The sequence below is a fragment of the Fistularia commersonii genome, chromosome 23 (assembly GCF_037954325.1).
Source record: "Fistularia commersonii isolate RoL2024-O1a breed Wild chromosome 23, RoL_Fcom_v1.0, whole genome shotgun sequence".
Taxonomy (NCBI): Eukaryota; Metazoa; Chordata; class Actinopteri; order Syngnathiformes; family Fistulariidae; genus Fistularia; species Fistularia commersonii.
Genome location: NC_141306.1, coordinates 4,328,732 through 4,351,583, shown reverse-complemented (window position 1 = coordinate 4,351,583; position 22,852 = coordinate 4,328,732). Strand labels below are relative to the sequence as shown.

At 42.5% G+C, this 22,852-nt stretch overlaps 2 protein-coding genes across 2 annotated transcripts in view; one reads left to right on the top strand and one right to left on the bottom strand.

Moving 5' to 3' along the window:
* The window catches only part of LOC147220706 (ras-specific guanine nucleotide-releasing factor RalGPS1-like), a 60,114-nt gene that overhangs the window by 18,896 nt on the left and 18,366 nt on the right, over positions 1 to 22,852 (bottom strand). The window contains exon 8 of the mRNA XM_086171025.1: positions 21,006 to 21,132. Coding sequence (XP_086027151.1) covers positions 21,006 to 21,132 — 127 coding nt within the window. The remainder of the gene's footprint in view (positions 1 to 21,005; positions 21,133 to 22,852) is intronic.
* Positions 6,148 to 20,488, top strand: LOC147220707 (angiopoietin-related protein 2-like). The gene is made up of 5 exons (XM_086171026.1): positions 6,148 to 6,313; positions 10,509 to 11,491; positions 13,919 to 14,112; positions 17,565 to 17,835; positions 18,856 to 20,488. The coding sequence occupies exons 2-5, from the start codon at positions 10,540 to 10,542 to the stop codon at positions 19,053 to 19,055; spliced, it is 1,617 nt and encodes a 538-aa protein (XP_086027152.1). The 5' UTR covers positions 6,148 to 6,313; positions 10,509 to 10,539; the 3' UTR covers positions 19,056 to 20,488.

The following is a 22,852-nucleotide window of genomic DNA, read 5'->3' as shown; positions in this document are numbered from 1 at the left end:
GGCAGCGAAAGAGCGAGGAGGGGACGGTTGTTTTATTGCACCTCCATGATGTACTGCGGAAAACACTTCCCCCGACAAACCGCACAAAACCGATGGAGAGGGGGTTGGCTGACGGGACGGAGGGAATGGAACCCAAAAAAAAAAAGAAAAAAAACATCCCGAGCGCTCACCTGGGCCAAGAGAGCCAATTGCGGTTTTGTGTACATAGTGGCCTGGTGGTTTTATTCATCCAGAGACATCTGGGGTTACAATTTCACATCTAATGGAAAAGAGCAAGAATCACAAATACTGCTCGAAAAAATAAAGGGAACACTTGAACAACACAATGTAACTCCAAGTCAATCACACTTCTGTGAAATCATAGTGTCCACTCAGGAAGCAACACAGATTCATTTTGACTTGTTTTAAGGACATTACATCAAAGTTGGATCAGCCTGGAGTTTGTTTTTACACTTTAATTTTGAGTGTGATTCCTAATCAGACCTCCATGGGTTGATACAATTGATTTCCATTGATCAATTTTGTGTGATTTTGTTGTCGGCACATTCAACTGTGTAAAGAGTTAAGTATTTCATAAGAATATTTCATTCATTTAGATCTAGGATGTGTTTTTTAAGTGTTCCCTTTATTTTTTTTGAGCAGTGTATATTGTGATCAATGAATCGATTTTCTGTCTTGGCGGCAGAGGGTTTATAAATATGACGTGTCTGTAGCGGCGCATTAATAACATCGCGAAACTGAATTCACAGAATGATTATTTTAAAACGCCGCCACGGTTTTACATACTAAATCGTCCGTGTCCAGTAAAATTCACAAGCGAATGCACGAGAGGTTCGCGTAGGGTTTCATTTTCGGCCGTAAGGACGAACGAGGTTTCACTCAGGCTTGGATGGTAGAGAAATTCTGTCTTGCGTTTTGAGTTGCGCGAAGATACGCTCCCTGTGGAGGTCGGGCACGGAGGCCAGAGGCCAGAGGTCAGGGATCAACGTCAACTTCAGAGGAGATGATATTTGAGCATCTCGGACAGACCACCCAGCAGTTTCGCCTCTCAATGCGATACATCCACGTACTGATCATTTTTGATTAATGTCATTCTCCCGTCGCACAATGAATGTAAACAGCTAGATGTGCGTCAATCATAAAAACACGTCCTTCCTAAAGGAAAACAACAGAAAACAAAGAGTACCGGAAAACACGTATGGGATCTGGAGATAATTAAAACGGAGGGTCCCCGGCTACACACGGCTACCAGAAAATTATTTATTCCGGCATTACTGTCAGCATAAATCTCTGCTACGTTACATAATTCCTCCTCCTCCTGTGAGTAATGTTCAAGATCACGTCCAAATATATCAGTTATCATACATCTAATAGAATTAAATGTCATTATCAATGCGCAGGTACATCCAGTTATATGAAAAATTTGGTTATTTTTCCTGTTGTAAAGTATATTCGCCCCTTTTTTTTCTTTTGTAAAGCAGCACTGTGTGTTCACAGTGTGTGTGAACGAGCTGGTCAATAATGAGCGGGCTGCACGATGTGTCACAAAAGCAGGAGACAAACTGCCACAGCTGTAACACATTACAACACACACACACACACACACACACGTGCATTTAACAGGATGACATCATCGGCAAATATTTGTTAATCCCCTCGTACTGGTTTATGCAGATGTAATATACAGGAAGTAGCTGCCAGCACAGCTGATATCATGGACAGGCCGTACATGTAGATGAGATTTGGACGGAGCGTCGATACCATCTGGAAAAATGCAAGGAACAGTAGAAAGATCGTCAGCCATGAGTTAGAAAGGGATTTGTAGTTCATGGAGATTTTAAGCAATGGAGTGACTGTCCTCTGGCTAAATTGCTGTTTGACATCCTGCCAAACACTGTCTGAGGTGCTACCCAATATTTCCAGCGCCGGTTCCCATCTCTCCCAACCCCTCATTAGTTGAGTCTTTACCGAATTACGTTCAGGCAAAAGCACAGTCTTCTCACATCTTGTAAACTTAATGAGTAATAATTAATGATGAAGACTCTGCCTGCTGTTTCTACCCCCCGTTCACTTCGGCTGAGCTTAAAGTGTTTAGAAATTAAAACAAAATGTGCCGCGCGTTGTTGCCGAAGCAAAACTAATTGTTCTTTGTCGAGTCCTTTGTCCGGTCTGACCGAAAACACGTCACGACGGAATCTTCAAGTCAGCGATTTCAAAGGAAGCGAAGAAAGCGCCAAACGCAGAAAAGTACTTGAAAATAAAACTGTCGGACTTTTTTCTTTTGAGAAGTTTAAACCAGGGGGTGTCAAACTCATTTCGGGGCCGGACCGGTAAAATGATTACCTCGGAGTAACACTAAGTCCAAATTTTTCCTTTGTTTTAGTGTAAAGGAGGTAAATCAGGTAAATCATAAAAAATCTTTATATGTTGTGAACCGTTCCTCTAAAAAAATAAACATGAGGAATTAACATTAAAAATTAATATTAAAACATAAAAACAAAATGATTGTTGAGTTAACTCTTGTCACTGTGGGAAATTCTGCCCCTAGAAATTATTAGAAAATTGACAGGTAGCATGTATAAGAGGAGGTATAATGTTTACAAGGCTAATGGTGGCTATTCTGATTATTAAAATCAATCTTTTTTATGTTTTGCTATCGTTTTTGTGGTTTTTATAGAAATAAGAAAAGATCGTTTTAACGATTTAACGATTTTTTCATAAAAAAAAACAACAACTTTGTTTTCAAATTTTGAAGCAAAAAATACATTGCAAAGTTACTTTTCATTTTTTTCTTGCCTGTTTTTTTTTTTTTTTTTGAAACCCACAGTTTAAAAACCCCAGATGCATGTGAGAAAAAAACACGCAGGTTCCCACCGTTTTAGGGTGTAAATGAACAAGGAGCCGTGAAAGAACCGCAGGTGAAATCAATGCTTGCATCGGATTTTGATAAAAGAGAATAAAATGCGGGTTACACTTCACTACATATAGAAAACAAAAAATGAGAAGGGGCGTTTTGTTTATTTACAAGAATCAATTATACCTGTTTGGGCAATGAAGTTACCGGAGGGATCATGTGATGTCTATTCAAAGAGCTGATTGGCTCAAAAAAAAGCACCACGTGGAATCTATTTCAAGAAAAACTTTGCATCATCCAACACTTTGCAATCAATAGCTGGTCAGAAATATGCCGGCGGTACAGGTTGTTTATGGAGAATATTGGGATTATTCACAATGATTTATTCATATTTACCCCCGCAAGAAAGTTTCAAAAGTTTAACAAATGACAATCACCATCTTTTGCAAGTCGGGTGCTTGTTAATTTAATGTCAATTTGCCACGTCTCCTTTTTCCTCCTTTCTATCAGCGCGCTTTCTGACGGTAGCGGTAACGTGATACGAGTGGATTCGGCGTTTCAAAAAATCCTTTTGTGAAGTAAACGGAACAAAGCGACAGGAAATATTAAGTGTGTGATAACAGTAACAGACATGACGTCACAGAAAGGCAGACAGTGAACACCACAGCTTTGGCTCGATGTCTCTTACATTTCATTTTGAACTCAGTGCACCATAATACATCAGTAAATGAAACATTATAACCTATGCATTAATGTGCGGCAGTGTTTCATAGATAGTTGTGTCGCTATTAACCTGCTCTTTGTTAAAATGAGGAGGTGTAAAGAATAGTTCGAGCGAGCTTCTATTTTGTCTACATATCTTCTCATTTTCCTTTCACAGGTAAAAATGACATTTATGTTTTTCAAAGGTTTCTGAAAAGACCACAATCGGGTGATTGAACAGTAGCCAACCCCCGAACTTACGGTGTCCATTATTTCGCAGATGATACGATTTTATTTGCTCCTGGCTCAAACCGGGGCGACGGACCGCCATATCGTCCGTCTGGTCTCGATTATTCCATAACCACAGACAAATTTTCAATCTGGAGAGGACAAAGTACTTGACGGTCTCCACCTCCACCATCAAACATAATTATCCTGCCATTATAACTTCCAATGCCACCCAAATTACTTTCGCAAGTTCTGTTATTAATTTGGACCGAGTTCATTCGGATTTATTATCAAAGGACGTCAGGTCCCTGCAACAAAAACGAAGAAATTACTGAATAGCCGACCTTTGTGTCTTCCGTTGACGCTGTAGACGGTCAACCGCATCAATAAGTCGACGGTAGTTGTTGTTGCTTCCGCGGTCCGATAAATGTAATCAGTTCAAAACATCAGAATCGAGAGAAAATGTGCATCTTCTGCTATTTTTCTACTGAAAGGCCTCATTTACCGCGTCCCGTCCAGTGGCGACATCCCTCATTCTGCTCACGCAAATGTTGGTGCAGGAGACACCGCTTTTCAGGTACTGCTCATTAATTGAGCTCGAAACAATGGTCCGATTCCCAGGGTCCGAAATTCCACTTGTAAAATTCCAAGGTGCATTATGTTATACGTTTTTACGACTTATGTAACAATTTTATGAACACATTAATTGTTTTATTGCGATTCTTGAAACTGTTTGAGGCCCTTGTGTTGTTCCTGGTTGCTAATTGTGAACATTTGTCTCGGTCCTGTCTTGGGAGAGTGATCTCGGGTCCGGTTCCAATCACGACTTTCAGCCCGACCGCTTCACCCTACCCTACATTTTGGGCGCTACTGCAAAGAAGCACGACAGCGGCGTTTCTGTGGGCGACGGAAGGGAAGAGCTCCCGACAAGACCACGACGCTCGATTGAGGAAAGATTAAATCCAAATAAAAAACAAATAAAAATCAAAACCGGGCATTTTCTGGACATCTCGCTTGAAAACAAATGCAATGACTCACTTAGCATTTGTGTTTTTCAGGTGTTACATAACCGTAATTACTATGACAACATAACAAACTTTATCCAAACTTGTCCACATCTGCTTTTGGCATATTATTTGAAAGGACAGTCTCTGTCTGGTTTGGAGAAAAACACCTCAGTTTCCAGAGGCGATGTAAGAATCTCCTTAAAGGACAAAATTAAAGGAGTACGAAGCCCAACGTAAGCACGTCTGCTACTTTGTGAGAATTTCAGGAGTCCTAATGACTTAATGGAATTGAAAAAGAGAAAAAGAAAATCTATCCACCACTTTTTTTTTTTTTTTTTTTTTAATCCTATGCATGTTTCACTTATTTACCAAAGTATTTTTGCTTCGGTGTTACAGAATCAAACGAAACACAAACGACTTCTCGACTCAACTTTATACGTTTTGGGGCTTTCAGATTTGGATAATTCTAAAGAAGCAGTTTGGAGGGATTTGTTTTGTTTTTTTTCCCCCTTTTTCTTTATTTTCTGGGTGGCGTAAATCGATGTTTAATAATGTTTATAATTTGGACATCGCATACTTTGGCTGTTTTCCGAAGCACTTGTGACACTGTCCTCCTGTGAAAACTCCAGGAGTGCTTTCGAATAAAAACTTCACATGACCTTCTACCAGCATGGGGTTGAGAAGATAAATGAGAACGTTTTCATTTTTCGGATTTGGATTATCAGTATGTCGACAACACAAAAAAAAAAAAAAAAAACAAAAAAAAAACTATTAGTAAGCACTCAAAATTAGATTCCCCTTGAGAACTACAGGTCAAGATCCATACGGTCCAAAGGTATAACCTATGCCTGCGACATATGGAACAGCATGTGTGCCACTTGACGTGTTTCCCCACCAGACGCTCCTGGGCTCGGTCGAATGCAGCAATGGAAAAGAAAAAAAAAAAAAAAAGCAGCAGGACTACGAGGCTGGAGGATGTCGGGATGGAGGGGAGGGGGGGCACAAGGGACAAGGGTTCAGGCTGGGGGGAGTCCGTGGCCGATGCCTCCGTGCACTCCTATTTACAAGGGGAGGGGAAAGGGGCGTCGCTGCTTCGCACGGCTTAATCACTTCAAGCAACCGTAAGGGTCTTACTGGTAATGTCATGACTGGAGAAAGAGGTTGAGTCACTTCGAGAAGAAGAAACGTATTTTATTTGACTCTTCTAGCTAAGAGGCATCACTTGAGAAAGGTGGAAAAAGATTACCTGCTGAAAAAAAAAAAAAAAAAACTTCAAACGAGAAAGCTTAGCCAGATTGTTGCTGTTCTTTGAATGGACACTTGAGGACTTCATCAGAATTGGTCCATTTTCCCTTGCTTTTTTTTTTTTTTTTTAACAGAGGATCAATTCTGACAGCCAACGCAAAAAGAAAATAACACTGACGACATAATGAATGCAAAGCGATGATGGGGAATGACTGACTGATGAGGAGTCCAACTTGCCAGTAAGGCAAGGGATTTAACAACACAGAAACAAGTGGAGGTAAGTTTCCTTCTAATAATACTGCAATACAATACCCATATGACGCATTTATCACAATTTGACCAAGTTTACCATTAATTGATTTATTTCAAAAGCTCTATAATTCGAGTTTTTCCCCTAATAGAAGTGGATGAGGACAGCGTGTGTTTATGCATACGCGTGAATCTGATTGAATCCGATCTGATGAAGATCAGCAGTTCGACTGTGTCTCCTGCCATCGACGCGGCCAGAACTGCTGCTTCATTTTCCCATTCATTCATCCATATCCGAGGTTGCGCTCAGGCATATTAAGGAGTTGGAAATTACCTGAGGGAAAGTCTCAAGTGGGTATCAGCCGCTGTCTGCGCCTCCAAATGTACTTATTACAAAGCATGACGACAAACTCATTTTAAAATAGAGAAAATCTCAGTATTTCTTCCAGACGGTGAACGTTTTTATCATTATTCGGCCCGAGTTTATGGGAAGCTATTTTTCTATCATTACAAGACACATCAGCCTGGAAGAAAAAAAAATTAGCCAAAAATCAAGAATATTGTCCAATGGTAATTTACCAATGATGTTGTATTTCAAAATACAAATGATGACAGTGCAACCAATTCATCAATGGCTAATTATTTCTTTGCTCCAATACAGATGTTCAAGTCTGTCTGAACCCATCTTCAAAAAAGTGAAATAAAAAAAAAAAGTGCACCTGTGTTGTATCCACACTTATTTAAAATGATCACGAAATAAATCGTATATAACGGCAAATTTAATTAAACCGTGCATCATATACTTCAGGTAATCGAAACATCCTGAGTCATTCACGCGCCAAAGCTGCTGTCATGTATCATTGCCCACAAAATACACTGATCTAACAGTCCTCTGACTACTAACAGGTGAAGTAAATAACACTGTCTACTCGACAGTGAATAGAATGACGCTAAATAACACTAAAACACTAACGTCGGATGATTTTCACCGACACAATTCTTGTCATGTGATTTTCATTGTATTGCCATTGTCATTTATGGGTCCTTGAGTAGCTTCAGGCTGCTCACCGATGTTAATAATTGTATGTTTGTTTCCCTCCTCCCATCGGCCCATCTATAACTGTATTTTATCCAGGATATTGTTCCGGGTAAAATATTCCCAACGTTAGTGATGGGGCTACTTATTTTAACGTTAGTGTTCTACGGTTAAGAAATGTGACGAATCTTGATTTCTTTACAGCATGAGTGAGGCCAAGATTTTTTTGTTTGTTTGTTGAACTTAAATAGCGTAACTATAGCACACAATGCACAATGGGAGCAGAGCTAGCCAGCAGAGGCGGTGCGGTGTTTCGCTACCACGACAAGGACCGCCGCTCCTAAGGTTGCTGCAGACCCAGCAACACCACTTCATGGAAATGGTATTCCTTAATAGTAGTGGCCTCTTTCAGCGGGGCGTAATGTGCCCTGCGAAACCAGGAAACAGGTTCAAGGTGTTGACTTGGCCTACAAATTCGCCAGATGTAAAGGCGGTCGAGCAGCTGTGCAATAAGCGTGTTGGTTACACCTCACGACTTACAGGACTTGAAGAATTTGCCGGTGCCAGAGCCATCTTTTGCAGGTTTAGCGGATTCCAGAACTTGCCCGGTCAAGGTTTTGTTGCAGGACTTCCTTTTAACGCTTTGACTCGTCGGAGCATATAGCATATAGCATATAGCATATAGCGAACGACGTTTCTTTATTTTACATCTATTGGATGATTATCGAGTGCGGCACAGGTTGCTGTGATTATGTTCATTCTGGGAAATGAAGTTTTATGACGTGTCAACTTTACGGCAAAGGTCTTATTAAGTTTAAGCACAAAAACACGCTCTCCGGCCAGGCCGGGAAACTCTCGTTCAACATCTGTTGTCGAGCGTCCATCTGAGGCGGGGCGGATGTTTTTTGGTGTTATCAGAAATATTGGGAGTCGAACGACGGGGCCTCTTTCAAGGGGACGGTATCTTGGAAAGCGCGGTTTGGAAAACAAATGAAAAGACCCTCATTAGGGATAAATATCTAGCAAGAATCTTTCCATATCTCTGATGTCAGACACAAAACTATTTAGTCAACTTCTGTTTGAGACATTGACCGAAATCGTCAACGACGTTTTATCGTCTTGGAATTAAGGGGGGCAAACAGAGACCGGTCGGAGTTTCTTTTACGACTTGCTGAATATCCCGCTCGCCCGTTTGCTACCGTTACTTTAAAACAAATCTGCTGAACGGGGAGAGACGTGCGTCTGTCTTCTATTTGTCACCCGCTGCTAAAAAAGAACCCGACTGGCCTGCGAAGCCTCGGTAGCCGGACGCCGACGCGCTTTCGCTGAGTCACGGTCGAGCGACGTCCCCGGAAAGACGAACGGGGACCGACGCAAGAGATTTACCAATTGTAATGGTAATTGATTATTACACGGCATTGAAAACAAAGGGGTCGGCTCTGTTTATGTCCGTTCCCCCCGGCTCCTCACTGACTGACAAGACGGTGACGGCGCGTCCGGACGTGATTTATTGGACTCCTGCTGCATTTCTTAGCGACCACCTGACACATTGCATTCACGTCGACACCGTCTTTTGAGACATGCTGACTTTCTTTTTGTGCGGTTTGGGGATATTTTCGCCGCTGACGCATCAGGCTCAGTAATAACAAACATGTTCGACATATTTGTCAGGGAGAAATAAAACAAGTCTGCTTGAGCGAACGGCGTGTCAGGATGGCTTAAGATGGCCCGGAGAGACAAATATTTAGATTTGATGAGCCTTAAAAATTTCAAGGTCGATTAATAAGATTAATTTCCTTTTTTTTGTTTATTTGAAAGACCGCTGTCTGCTTTTGGCAGCACACTCCTCACGATATTTTCTCACCGGAAAAAAATTGAGATGATTTACATGCAACAAGTCAATGAAAAGGAGTGATTAGATGAGTGTTGGTATTCTGTACGGATCAGCACTGATCCCAATCACCGGGCTGTCAAACTAGGCTGGGGTGGAGCCTGAAGAAATGATTTAATAGGTCATCATCAAGACATAGTACCCCGAGACGCTGATTAAATTCCTCCAACAATGCGTTCCTTCTGGAGCAGCTGCAGAGATGCTGCAGAGAAGCGTATATTACATGTAAGGTGCAATGGACGAGGAACAAAGAAGCTACTTTAAAGGTCAGACACGTGCAAATTACGAGGTATAATGATATTATTTGCGTTTTCTGCCAGCGCGGCATTACAAAGCTTCTCGTTGCGTGTCGAAATGCCGGCCGGGTTACAAAACCGTTCAAAGGGTCCGTGCCAAAATGTGAAATCATCTTTAAAAAGAAAATTCCAGACTCGCATGAAATATCTCATTTGTAGCCTGGCCTTTCCCTTTTCTCTTCTTTTATTTACATCATGTGTTTCGCTTGTTCTCTGAGTCATGCTCGAGTCTCTTGATCCCGACTCCTTCGACGGACCTTTCGGAAACAATCAGGGTTGATTTCCAAAGTCTGCAGTAAATTTTTGAAAGTTCAGACAGCAAAAACCAGAACGAGCGGTTTATCTGCCTCGTACAATATTATTGTTTTACCCTTGACGTGTCAGGCGTTGACGTGGTTTCCCTGAAATCGGATCCTCTGGTGAAAAAGTGGACCTAAACTGCATCGATCAGACGGGAGCCTTTGCTGCGTTTTCAGCGGATCAAAGTGAAAATAAATGCTTTTCTCGTTTGCCATTCATGAAATCCGGAGGAGAGGAGACTCTGCGGCGGCCTTTCAGTCCTACAGACCGGGAACCTTTGAAATTGCTGTGTGATCAGCGGCCGTCAGATTTGCCGCTTATCGGTAACTCGCTCGCCGTTGTCTTTTTAAACGCCGGGTCCATTGAGCCATTTAGCTAGAAAGTCCCTGGCGGCCTCTTAATCCGATTTGTGATTGCAGTGCGCTAAAAAAAAAAAAAAAAAAAAAAAATGAATCGCAAGTCTTTCCAGCTTGGTGATGGGGATGTCGATCCCAGAGGCAGCGACGTGGTGTATGTTGACAACTAACACAGGACCTCATTGTTACCTGTAACCTGATTACGTAATAGTACCCACGCCATCTTACTCGCCAATGCTCAGATGTAAATCTAAGATCTGTTTAAACCCTCGCGGACTGCCGAGGTATGAATAGATTTTTAAAAAGAAAATCGTGACTGACGGCGTTCTCCTCTACCATTTCAGAAATCGTTGTTTTCCGAAGCGGGAGTCTGCTATGGTTCTCCCAGTGGCGGCTATGCTGCTGCTCCTGTTGATCTCCGGGCCAAAGTCGTCTCTCCAGCGAGACAACCGGGAAATCTGGAGCAACGATGAGATCCAGGATCAAGAGTTTATCTCGGTGGCCCGTAAGAAACGCAACGTGGTCAACCAGGGTGCCTCCCAAACAGATAAATGCTCTTATACCTTTATCGTCCCCCAACAGAAGAACAAAGGGGCCATCTGTGTCAACTCCATGCAGCCCGACGCCCTGCTGGAGAACCGGGTCAACAAGCAGGAGCTAGAGTTACTCAACAACGAGCTACAGAAGCAGAGACGGCAGATCGAGGCTCTGCAGCAGTTGGTGGAAGTAGACGGGGGCGTGGTCAATGAGGTCAAACTACTGCGCAAAGAGAGCCGCAACATGAACTCCCGCGTTACGCAGCTCTACATGCAGCTGTTGCACGAGATCATCCGTAAACGGGACAATGCTCTGGAGTTGTCGCAGCTGGAGACCCGCGTGTTGAACAACACCAACGAGATGGGTACGCTGCTCACGCGCTACCGCGACCTCGAACATAAGTACCAGCATCTGTCGGCCCTGGCGGGCAACCAGAGCGCTCTCCTGATGCAGCTGGAGGAGCAGTGCAAGCAGGGGTACTCCTACACCGCGGTGCAGGAGCGGAGGCATCCGGTCCGCCCGCAGAATCCGGTGATCCCGCAGCAGCATCCGGTGATCCCCCAGCAGCATCCCGTGATCCCCCAGCAGCATCCGGTGATCCCCCAGCCTTCCCGCGAGAGGCCCGTTTTGTCCCCCGGAGGCTACAGACCCTTCCACCCGCCCACCTACACCCGCCACACCACCGGCCGCTTCATTAACGAAATACAGAACGACCAGAACTCCAAAGCGGTACCGCCGCCGCTGCCGACGATGTCGAGCAGCACGTTGAGCTTCACCAACGAGCCGTCAGGTGGGTCTCAAAGCACGTCTTTATAAATGGTGATCCAGTATGGCAGGGCCGGGCAAACCACGGCCCGCGGGCCACATCTGGCCCGTTGGTCTTTTTAATCCGGCCCGCCGAAGATCGGTACAGAATTCATACTTGATGTGAATGATTAGATCGATGAATGTCGGAGCTCAAACGGGAGATTATTTCGTTTTTGGAGCTACTTGCCAATACATGAACGAGCTTGACGTGAAGCTACAAGGGAAAAACAGATTTGTGCGATGAAAAGTGAATTTCCGCAGAGTAGAGGCATGATCATTTTGATGGTATTTACAGATATATTAACCCTCAACAAGCCTCGCTCAACCCTTTACGAACCTCCTGGCAACTGTTATCTGTTATTTTATCTTTTCAACAACAGTCATCATCTTCTTGCTAATCTTGGGGTCTATATCAGACTTTTGGGTGGGTGCTCATAGAATCAGACGAGTCTGATATGCACTGTTAACAGATGCGTTTTTTTTTAATTTTTTTATATGCGTCGTATTTGTGACCCGGCCCGTCTGTCAAATTTTAAAAATCAATGCGGCCCCTGAGCCAAAAAGTTTGCCCACCCCTGCAGTATGGGATACCTTTTGCGTGTAATTCCACACGGTGTCGTGGATGAAAACAAAAATTTGCCTCGCAGGAAGTGCAAAAGCGGCTAGCAGGTGTCACCGCTTCATAAACCGGCACGGTTGGAGCGAACGAAAATAGAGACCTCATAAAAAATAAATATAATGATAATCTGGCTTCTAATATAAGCTAAGCCTTGACTTGGACCAGCTGTTCTCTGCAAATCAGTCACATGCGATCACACGCTGGAGTTAGCGCTGTGTTTCCAAAACCGTGAAAACAGAATTTTGGCCACTTTCGTAAAACATTCCCTCTGTGGGATTTATAAAGCTGCATGTATGCTTGACCTTAAAAATATCAATATTTGCGGAAACGGGCGCACAGGCCCAAGTTTCCTTTCCACACACATGCACACGCGCACACACACACACACAGCATTAGTACCAGATGATTAACAAAATCAAGAGATTTTCTCAAGACAGTCTTCCACATGAGACTGTGAAACCACTAATTCAAACCTGCTTTAACCCCGAAGCAACTCCTGGATTTGTAAGCAAGCAACGCCATTCGTTGCCACAAATATAACGTTATGCTGACAATTTAGATGAATAAAAGAAAATTGAATTAAAAAACACGCACATATATATGTACATACATATATACATATGTATATATATACCAATACATATATACATTTATACGTTTATATATATTTATACATACACACACACACACACATATATATGTATGTATATACATATAAATATACATATACACATATATGTATATATATATATAAACACACACACCCACATATATATACACGTGTATGTATATATGATAAAATATATATCAAAAATACATATATACACATGCATATATGTGTACATATATATGAATGCATATACATGCATATAGATGTATATGTATGTATATATATATGCGTATATATGTATAGGTATATATGTGAATACGTATATATGTGTATATGTATGTTTATATATATATACATATATACATACAAATATGTATAAAATTCGAGATATTTTTCACATTTTTTTCAGACTCACTGTGATCATTAATTGCGCAATATATTATGACAAGTTGAGATCTTTAGCTATGGCTGCATCACACATATTTTGTCTATTTCTTTTTGCTTGACTGTGGCCTCAACTCATATTATTTTGATTCATTCAGAGAAGGATTCGGTTCAGAACAGATTATGCGATGAGCTGCAGGCTTACTACATTCAGCGTAAAAAGAACAGACTCATTATGTGCTCTTTGTGAGCGAGCCAAAGCTGCGTTTTACTCTGACAGACATCCGTCTGGCCCTGAAAAACTTCTTCGCAGTTGTAATTATTCACTCGTGGAGTAAAACACCCTGATTGAAAAAGCAATTTTGGTTTTTAAAACCAATCGGGATCAGAGAAATAATGGGAAAATGTGTCATTTCAACTTTTACATGGGACGTGTCAGCTATCTTAAAACAGACTGGCTCAACTTTGGCCTCACTTCTTTTTGGAATTGGATTGAATTAGTGTTGATTGAAAGGCTTTTTTCGTAGGAAGCAGACCAATGAAATGTTTACCGCAGTACATAAAAAAAAAAATTAGTTGAGATCAGACCAAAGACTTCTCAATTTGTTACTGTCAATGACACCAAACCTGCGGTCTATAAAGTATTATGTGTCTCAGTTGAACAGCGTCAGCAGCAGCCTGACATATCTGATGTATCTCTAACATCCACAAGGGATTTGTTTTAGCCGAAAAAAGGGTCGTTTGTCAGTGAGAACGAATGTCTGTAAATCCATTTCTTAAAAGCGTCATTTCTGCAGGCTCTTTCAAAGACTGTCTGGAGGCTCTGGAGAGCGGATACACCAACAGCGGCATGTACTTACTGAGACCAGACAACAGCAACCAACTCATGCAGGTCTGGTGCGACCAGCGACACGACCCCGGAGGCTGGACTGTCATTCAGCGGCGCCAGGACGGCTCCGTCAACTTCTTCCGGAACTGGGAGACTTATAAGGTAAAGGTGGCGAGGCGCGATCACGTGACTGAATCGTAGCAGGCCTCAGGCGGCGTCGTTTCCTGAGATTTCGTCTTTTGGGCCCACGATGGTTTCAGCGCTCATGACTGGACTGTATTTCTCGTAAATAATTATAGGGTTTTAATTCATTTTTTTTAATCATTGTGCTAAACAAGGGGTGGGCAAACTACGGCCCGCGGGCCACATCCGGCCCGTTGGTCTTTTTCATCCGGCCCGCCAAAATTGGCGCAGAATTCATACTTGATGTGAATGATTGGATGGATGAATGTGGGAGCTCAAACAGGAGATTATTTCATTTTGGGAGCTACTTGAGAATTTTCCTGACTGACACAGTTTGGCTTTGTGATTTAGTCTTTACTGCGGACACACTGACACACATGAATGATTTGGATGTTAAGCTACAAGGGAAAAATCGGTTCGTGCATGAAATGCAAGCAAACGGCAGAGCCTTCAAAACCAAGCTGGTTTTATTTTCAAAGGTAATGTCAGACGAGTCTGATATGTACTGTTGGCTAATGCGTTTTTTTGGTTTTTTTTTGTTATGTATCGTATCTTGTGCTGATCCGGCCCGTCTGTCAAATTTAAAAAATGATGCGGCCCCTGAGCCAAAAAGTTTGGCCACCCCTGTGCTAAACTATAGTCTACAGTCCCTTTAGCTGTATCCAACTTGAAGTACAGCACACACAAAATTCTAATCTCAGTCAAACTGCCTGCGCTTCTGTCCATGCAAACATCCTGGTCCAACCGTCGTCCCCTTCGATAACCTCTGATGAAGGTTAAGTTGCGGTACTTTGCTCTTAAGGTTTTTGCTTCGTGCAGTCGGATTTGAATGCAGATCTGGATATTGTACAGCTCCAGTCCACATTAACGCTATTAAACTGAGGCGACAAATTAGTTCTCCGTGTAACCACTGCTACACAGTTGCGGTAGAAAGATTTTGTGGCCGGTGCCGGCACGTTTTATACGTTTTACCGCATGTAAGACGAGAGCCACAACTTTTTTTTTTTTTTGGCTTCATAAATCCCATGCCATACAGAGCCCGTTCTCCTCGGCACAAGCCTTAACTTTAAGCCCTCCTTAGTGCAACTCGACTTCCCACACGAATCTAACCCAGGGCGGAGCGGTGCCCCACGGAGGTGAAAAGTTTGGACCGAGCGTACGGAAAAGACGGCCCTTTTCGATCACGACTGCGACTAGCGAGAAGCAGGAAAACTCTGATTTCACCGGGAGGGGACACCTTATTAATGAACTGTCACAAGATGTAATAACATGGAAAAATGGATTGATACGATCATCCCTGGGCGTCTCTTGCATAGATGTCACTCTGCTGCCACTTCTCTCGGAAGACAAATATAAAATATCTATAACATTGTTTTTCTTTGGATAATGCGGCCAGGAAAGTCTTAGCGCGCCGTGTTTGTGAAAGCCTCCTCTGGCACAGCGGGGGAGGAGTTTGCCGACCGCGGATGAAGGATGGCGGGTTCTCTGCTGAAGCTGCAGCACAAAACGTGCATTTTTGCATTGTCGGATTCATCCTACGACTGGAGTTTGCTGAGCTTCTTAGTTTCGCATACATTCGTCCGTTCGATCGGGCAGCGCTGCTCAGACTCGACAAATGAGCGGATACTTTCTTTAATCTTAAAAAAATCTCAACATTTCAGCTTCCAATATTTCTTTCTACAAGCCCTCTTTTTTTTTTTGTCAGTGTCGCGAGTCAAATCTCTCAGGACGGCAAAATGACCACAAATCTGCATACTACCGCTAAAAACTTTAGTTTGCTCCACAAGGTCCCCTAACTTTTACCGTGATTCTCGGTATGCTTGTGCGCACGTACAACTAGATTGATGCTGTCGTGATACTTCAGTTTCTCAAGACATTGGATTGAGTTCCCGCAACTGCTACGTTAAGTGTTTTTCTTAGCATCAGATTTGTCCAGGGGGAAAGTCGTACCAATTGCCTTTCGGGTTTCGTCACACGCGGCCAACGCTAATCAGCAGGGCAGCGAGAGGCACCAGGTGTATGGAAGGAATTAAGATAGGAAGATGAAGCACAAAAGGAACACGGTCACCATTGGGGAATCACACAAACAACATAAACAAGACAAGACGCAACCTCGGAGCAGCGGGTATGTTGCTTTACCCAAGTGCAAGTCGAGAGTGTCGCCCGATGACGGGCTGCGTCTGCGACGGGCCGAAAGGCGGGCCGCGGAAGCAGATCGTCGCTGCGCTCTGCCCTGGCGGTGCCACTGCAAAGAACTTTCCCTCCCTGCTTTAAATTTCCAAGCTACAGTAAATGACAAGTGGCAACTAAATTGTTCATTGTAGTCCGCCAGTGGTTTCAGATGTTGGGTCACACGCGACATGAAGCTAAAAGCGAAGTTTCACGCACTGCAGCAAAAGCAACAACTCCTATTATTATTTGTCTGGCCTAGGGGGAAATCACAGACAAACAGTTTTCAGTTTATTTGGGTAGAGAACGAAGAGAGGAGTCAGGAAAGCTGGCGGTGCCACATTTATTCAGGGACCTAAGAATGGAAATATCGAACTGGTACCGATCATGAAGCCCAGGTATTTCATTTTATCTGATTTGGCCGACAACAACTCAAACACATTTCCACATTTGCGTAATACGGCGAAATGAAAGTTGACGCGCTTATCAGTGCAGGCTTTTCAGAAGCCACCTCATAGCTTTTGGCACAATCAGAGAGGTCACAGTGAGACAAATGTGCCTTGCAGCCAGGGTCGGTATCGTCGAATAATCCAAGAAAACATCAGGGCAGGCGGGGATGTGAGAAAAGAAAAGTCACCGCTACAACCCAATTGCTCTCTTCGTCAAAGGAATAAGACGTACGCGGCACAGCAACCGTTCCCAATGCGCCTTTGTCCAAAAGAAGGGGGGGGGGGGAACTACAACACGAACTAGAGGGCGGCAGTCGCATCATCCAAACTTTTGTGTGGTCTCTTGAGCTGAGGCCTTGACCCGAGCGGAAAGGCCAGGGGAACGCTTCGGGGCTTTACTTCTAGATCGTTTTCTTAGCCATCCCGACTCACCGGCGTAGAAGAAAAAAAAAAATCAGTGCAACACTGATAATTGCGAGACTAACAAAACAAACCCCAACCTGTGAGACGGACGTAGGATCAGCATGGAAAGGTACTTTGAAGTCCTTCCTCCACCCTGTTCTACCCATCCCACCCTCAATGAGTCAACCAAGCACTTTATGCCAATTACATGCTCACATTTGGCAGATACAAGGACTGCTCCGTAATTGGATGCATGTGTGATGTAATCGAAGCCTGGGATTCAAACTCATTCTGAACTCTAGTTCAAATCTTGAGTTCCTTTTTGTAAATGTTTAAATAGGAGAGAGAGAGACCCGTGCCATTTACTAATCTATAACTACTGGCTAATTTGATGTTTTTCTTCCACCCCAGCAAGGGTTTGGAAACATTGACAGCGAATACTGGTTAGGCCTAGAAAACATCCACTGGCTGACTAACCAGGGGACGTACAAGCTGCTGGTGGCACTGGAGGACTGGGCCGGACGGAAAACCTTCGCCGAGTACGCCAGCTTTCGCATCGAGGGCGAGAAAGAATCCTACAGGATGCGAGTGGGCCAGTACCACGGCAACGCCGGCGACTCGCTGACCTGGCACAACGGCAAGCAGTTTACCACGCTTGACAGAGACCACGACGTCTACGTAGGTGAGTGGGATGCGGCGCAAAAGAAGGCGAACGTGGCCATACGCTCGCTTTTCCTTGTGCAAATGTGTAATGCGTACGTCATGTAGGGTTAACTGGAATCCGACAATCCCGATCACTGGGAATACAAACTTGTATAAAAAAACTTGGTGATACACTTTTGAAGTGGACATAGCTGCCAAAGTCTGGGGAAGAAAAAAAAGCAGCACCAAAAGGCTGCAGAATTTCAAATAATAAACCTACTGATTAACAATAATTACGAATAATAATACATTAAAATAATAATAATTATACTACAATATAATAATACAATAATTATAATATAACAATAATAATAATAATAATTGATTCCTCATCTTTAAAGCAAAATCGATAATTATCGCAGTGTATTCTACTCAATATTTAATTTGGATGTGTTATATGTAGTAACGGCGGCAATCCTGTTTTGCGCGACATCAGGTTGAGCTGAAGAGAAGTTACCATGGTGACATGCCTTGCTGAAAAGGGAGTAGCCTTTGCGATACTGAAGTTAACCCCCTCTAAGCAAGCTCAGAAGCAATTTGACTGGATTTAATCATTTCTATACAGTACAATCGTCCAGAGAGAGACGTAAAAAAAAAGAACTATTCACCGCAGCCGTAGGTCTGACCTAAAGTTTACCATCAGCGCGCTCTGATGTGATTAAAAAAAAAAACATCAGCATGTATCTTGAAGCTCAATATGTTTTGCAGTGAAGTTAATTATTGGTCGATGGTCCGCATTGAAAAGAAAAATATCATTTTGTGCTTTGCACTTCGATTTAGCTCGCGTAATAGAAAGCAGAAAGAAAAATGGCTTCCAAACTCTTACATGGATGAAAAGAAACGGCCATAAACCGAAGCGCATAAGTTTGTTTTCATTCTTTTTTTTTTTTTTTTTTCTGCGAAATAAACCGTGAGCGTACAAGACCGCAAGCCTTATGTCATCAAGCGGTGATTAAATTAGCAAGTGCACCAATGAATTTGATTTTGTTTGTGTCTGTAGGCAACTGTGCCCACTACCACAAGGGAGGTTGGTGGTATAACGCCTGCGCTCATTCCAACCTCAACGGCGTTTGGTACCGCGGAGGCCATTACCGCAGCCGCTATCAGGACGGAGTCTACTGGGCCGAGTTCAGAGGGGCGGCTTATTCTCTGAAGAAAGTCACCATGATGATTCGACCCAACGCGAACACCTTCCACTGAATTGGACATTTGCATTTCCGCTGCCACAGAAAAAAAAACAAAAAAAACAAATGAACCAAAAAGGAAAAAAAAAAAAAAAAAAATCTCAATTTCAGGTCAGTCTTGGGTAATTTAGTTTTACCTTTTGTACAAATAAAGCTGTCTTGCAACACTACAAGCGACAACACCGTGGACATACTATTCCTGTTTTTTTTGCTCTTTATGCTCTAAAATATTGTGATTATTTTTCTCTTACTACTGTTCTTCTCTATGAATCTTTCCCTGCAGATTTTTTTTTTTTTTTTTGGTAAAACCTGTATATCGTTTTCACGGGTCACAATCCGTGGAGGAGTTGAATTATCCCGTTTGGTTTATTTTTAAACAAACAAAGAAATTCTAGTGAAATACAGTCCAAAAGCCAGGTGGGAACACTCCTTTCTTTGGTCGGATGTGTCCAGTGGGAGAAGCAAGAACTGAAGGACGACAGCAGTCGTAAGATCCAGAAGCGTGCGAACAGACGGAGGCCAGTGCCTTAAATGGGCTTTAAAAAGTTGTTCTGGCCCGTATCTGATCTAAGTTAGTTTTCAGGTCTGCCCAAGTGGATCATTCCTCATGAAAATAATACTTTTGATTCATAATAACTAGCTTAAACATCTCAGAGGAGCATAGTACTGAAACTACAAGGAACAGGAATGGCTCTTATCAAATTCGGCGAGATAAGGGTTGCCCAGGGAGCGAATCCCTGCAGGGACGACCAGTTTGCGGGCTGGAGAGGTCACGCAAAAGGTTAAAAGAAGGCGCTTACGCTCAAGTGGCATTAATGTCTGACAAACAACTGACGGGAAGGTTGCAGCGACACTGGTATGTTCCTCGAATTGCCTCATCTGGCCCGGGAGTTTCATCTGTACCCGTCCACAAACTAAACAAAGCCCGGTTATGATTGGATCTGCCTCTGCAAAGGCCTCTGAAAACCGCAATTGGCAAAAACATTTCCCACATATTGATTAAAACAGGCACAGATGAACCAAAGGATATGTGACTCAGGTTTGTCTGGGAACAAAATCACTCACACGAATAGTGTGCAGATGAAGTGTGTACAAAGTACTCTCCGCGTGTACATATAAAGATATTTTTAAGAGTCTGTAGGTTAACAATCTTACAATACTCTATCTACAGAGCTATTTCTGTTGACATCATATCAATAAATGATATCACTTCCATTTATTGGCCCACATCTGCACTGACAATATCCTCACATGGAAGGATCTTCGACGCATGGGGTACGGCAACACTATTTCAGACTGATGATGTAAATTTCAAGAGTTTGTACACCATGCGTCACTATTTACAATATTTTTCTTCTTCTCTAGTTGTTGATTTTTCTCCTGGTGTTTCCCTTCTTGCTGCTGGAATAGCAGAAATTTCCCTGCATAAATAAATGTTATCTTCTCCTATCTTACCGTGAAGCGGTGTGTGTCTGTCTAAACATGGTAATACACACGGACTCAAGCCCCTGGTCTCTTGGAGTCATACTCTCTGCTAGGCATGTGCGTATGTACTCACATGCACGTGCTCGGTGAAGAGTATTACCCCAGGGGTCCGGTTAGGGGTGGATCCTGAACGCATCGGTCACATGCTGAGGACAGTGATGTCAAGCTGCTCAACTGAGTTGTTTTTTTTTTCCCCCAATTCTGGCTGCTGATAATGCTTTTACGAGGATTTTTTTTTTTTTTTTTAATAAAAGGATTTTTATTTATTTATTTATCTTTTTTAATAAAAAAAAAAAAAAAAAAAAAAAAAAAAAAATCGAAGAAAATGACATGATCCACCTCGACATGAGCAGGAGTTTGTCACTGCTGTGAGTTTCAAGACCAGATGTCTGCAGAGTGGTGGATGATTGTGAGAAAACATGCAGTGCATTGAAAGGATGATGGATTTCAATGGTAAATGCGGCGGCAGCGGACGACTCACCCAGGTAAGGGATGCACGGCACCATTTTGAGGGAGCGAATGTATTCTCTCATACGGGTGTAGTTCTCTTCCTTTGACGTCAGGTAGTTGAGCTTCTCAAATGTGGCCTTGTCCTTCCGACTGATCAACTAATAAGAAAAAATAAAAATAAAAAAAAACAAAACAATAAATTCTCTGTCTTTTTTTTTTTTTTTTTTTTAAATCAGAGTAGTAAACAAACATGCTGCAGTACACATGGATCACATGTTAACATTCAAAAACCCAAGGTCACAATTAGAATAAGAGCCTCATTGCAGTACGTCTCCCCCGAACCAATCCATTTGCCTGTTTTACTCACGTTTATGATGAGTCATAAAAAAAAAAAAATGTAAAAAGGAATTTAATCAGATACCCAGGAGCCTTATCAAAGTTCTTTTTTTTTTTTTTTGACATTCATTCACTTGAGCGGAGTTTAGAAATGAAGCAAGGATTTGAAAGACAGCTAGGCTTGCTATCGTGACACTTGGTTCAACAATGATGGCAACGTGTCCAGTTGGCTCCGAGTCCAAAGAGCTCTTGGGCCAAAACCTCCCCCTCGACCGCAGAGAGCATCAATCCGACTAAATCTGCAAAGCGCCATCTTAATAGCTGTCTTCCGACCACCGGGACTTTTTCTGCGTAATCAGTTGCGAGCCGGATAATTACTTGCTAATGGTGAAGTTCCCATGTTGGGATTAGTAATGGAACACAACATTTCGCTGTTAGCGTGCAAACCAATCATCACTATTATACCAACAGGTTATAGAAATGACAAGAATGCCATTTATAATATGGATGCCATCCCTGATCTGTCACCAATGGGAAATTTCCACGGGAAACATGGGAGGGACACGGAGAGCCGCTAACTTGGACGGTGGCATCAATACGAGGGGGAGGAGAGACCTAGAATGCTGCAGGGAGAGGACGCTTACAAATCAAATCATGTTTTCCAGCATTCAAGTGATCAGAGTACTGCAGTTTAATTTTCAAGCAGGAAAATACACTGGAGCTATCTTTATGGAGCTACTTTCTCACATCCAATACATATGAGCAGCCTGATGACAAATACGATGCAAGCGTTGAAGAATTATAAACTATGAGTTAAAAGAGAATGTCTTCTTCATTGGAATCCATTGTGTCAACTATTTTATAATCTGATAGCTCCCCAGGTTTGATGTAAAATAACAAGAAAAGGATGAATTGATGAAATTATGGCTATAGGTCAAATTAACGCTACGCAGGTCTTCTGACTGGCTGTTGAGTATTTTTGTGTCACCTTCTCACACATGATCTCTGCATGTGCGAAGAAAATATTTCATGCAAAGCTTTGTGTGAGACCACCTTAAAACACTTGATAGCCTTAACCTTGACACTTTATATTTTATGTATTTCTTATTCCCCCTACTTCCTACTATTATTGTTATGTTTTACTTGAAACTCTGGCACAACAATTTCCTTCGGGATAAATAAAGTTGTTCTTATCTTATCTTATCTTGAATATTCACCTCATTGTTCTTACTTGTCCTTAAACAAGACACCTTTATTACAAAATCTGCATAAAAAAAAATAGTTTACTTACTCTTGTGCACTAGTCAGCTTATGGAACCCCGTTGACGACTATTAGCTTCAATTTGCAGAACCGACACAGAACAGTTTTAGCGTTTGATAAAAGGTCGTACAAAACCGAGAGCCAAATAATTTCAAACGACGGAGAAAGCGGTGATATATATATACAGACACTATAAGAAATATGACTCTGCGGCTGAAATGGCCCGTTGGACACTTCGATGCCACTCCGCTGCGGTAGACATGATGAAGATTAATAAACGT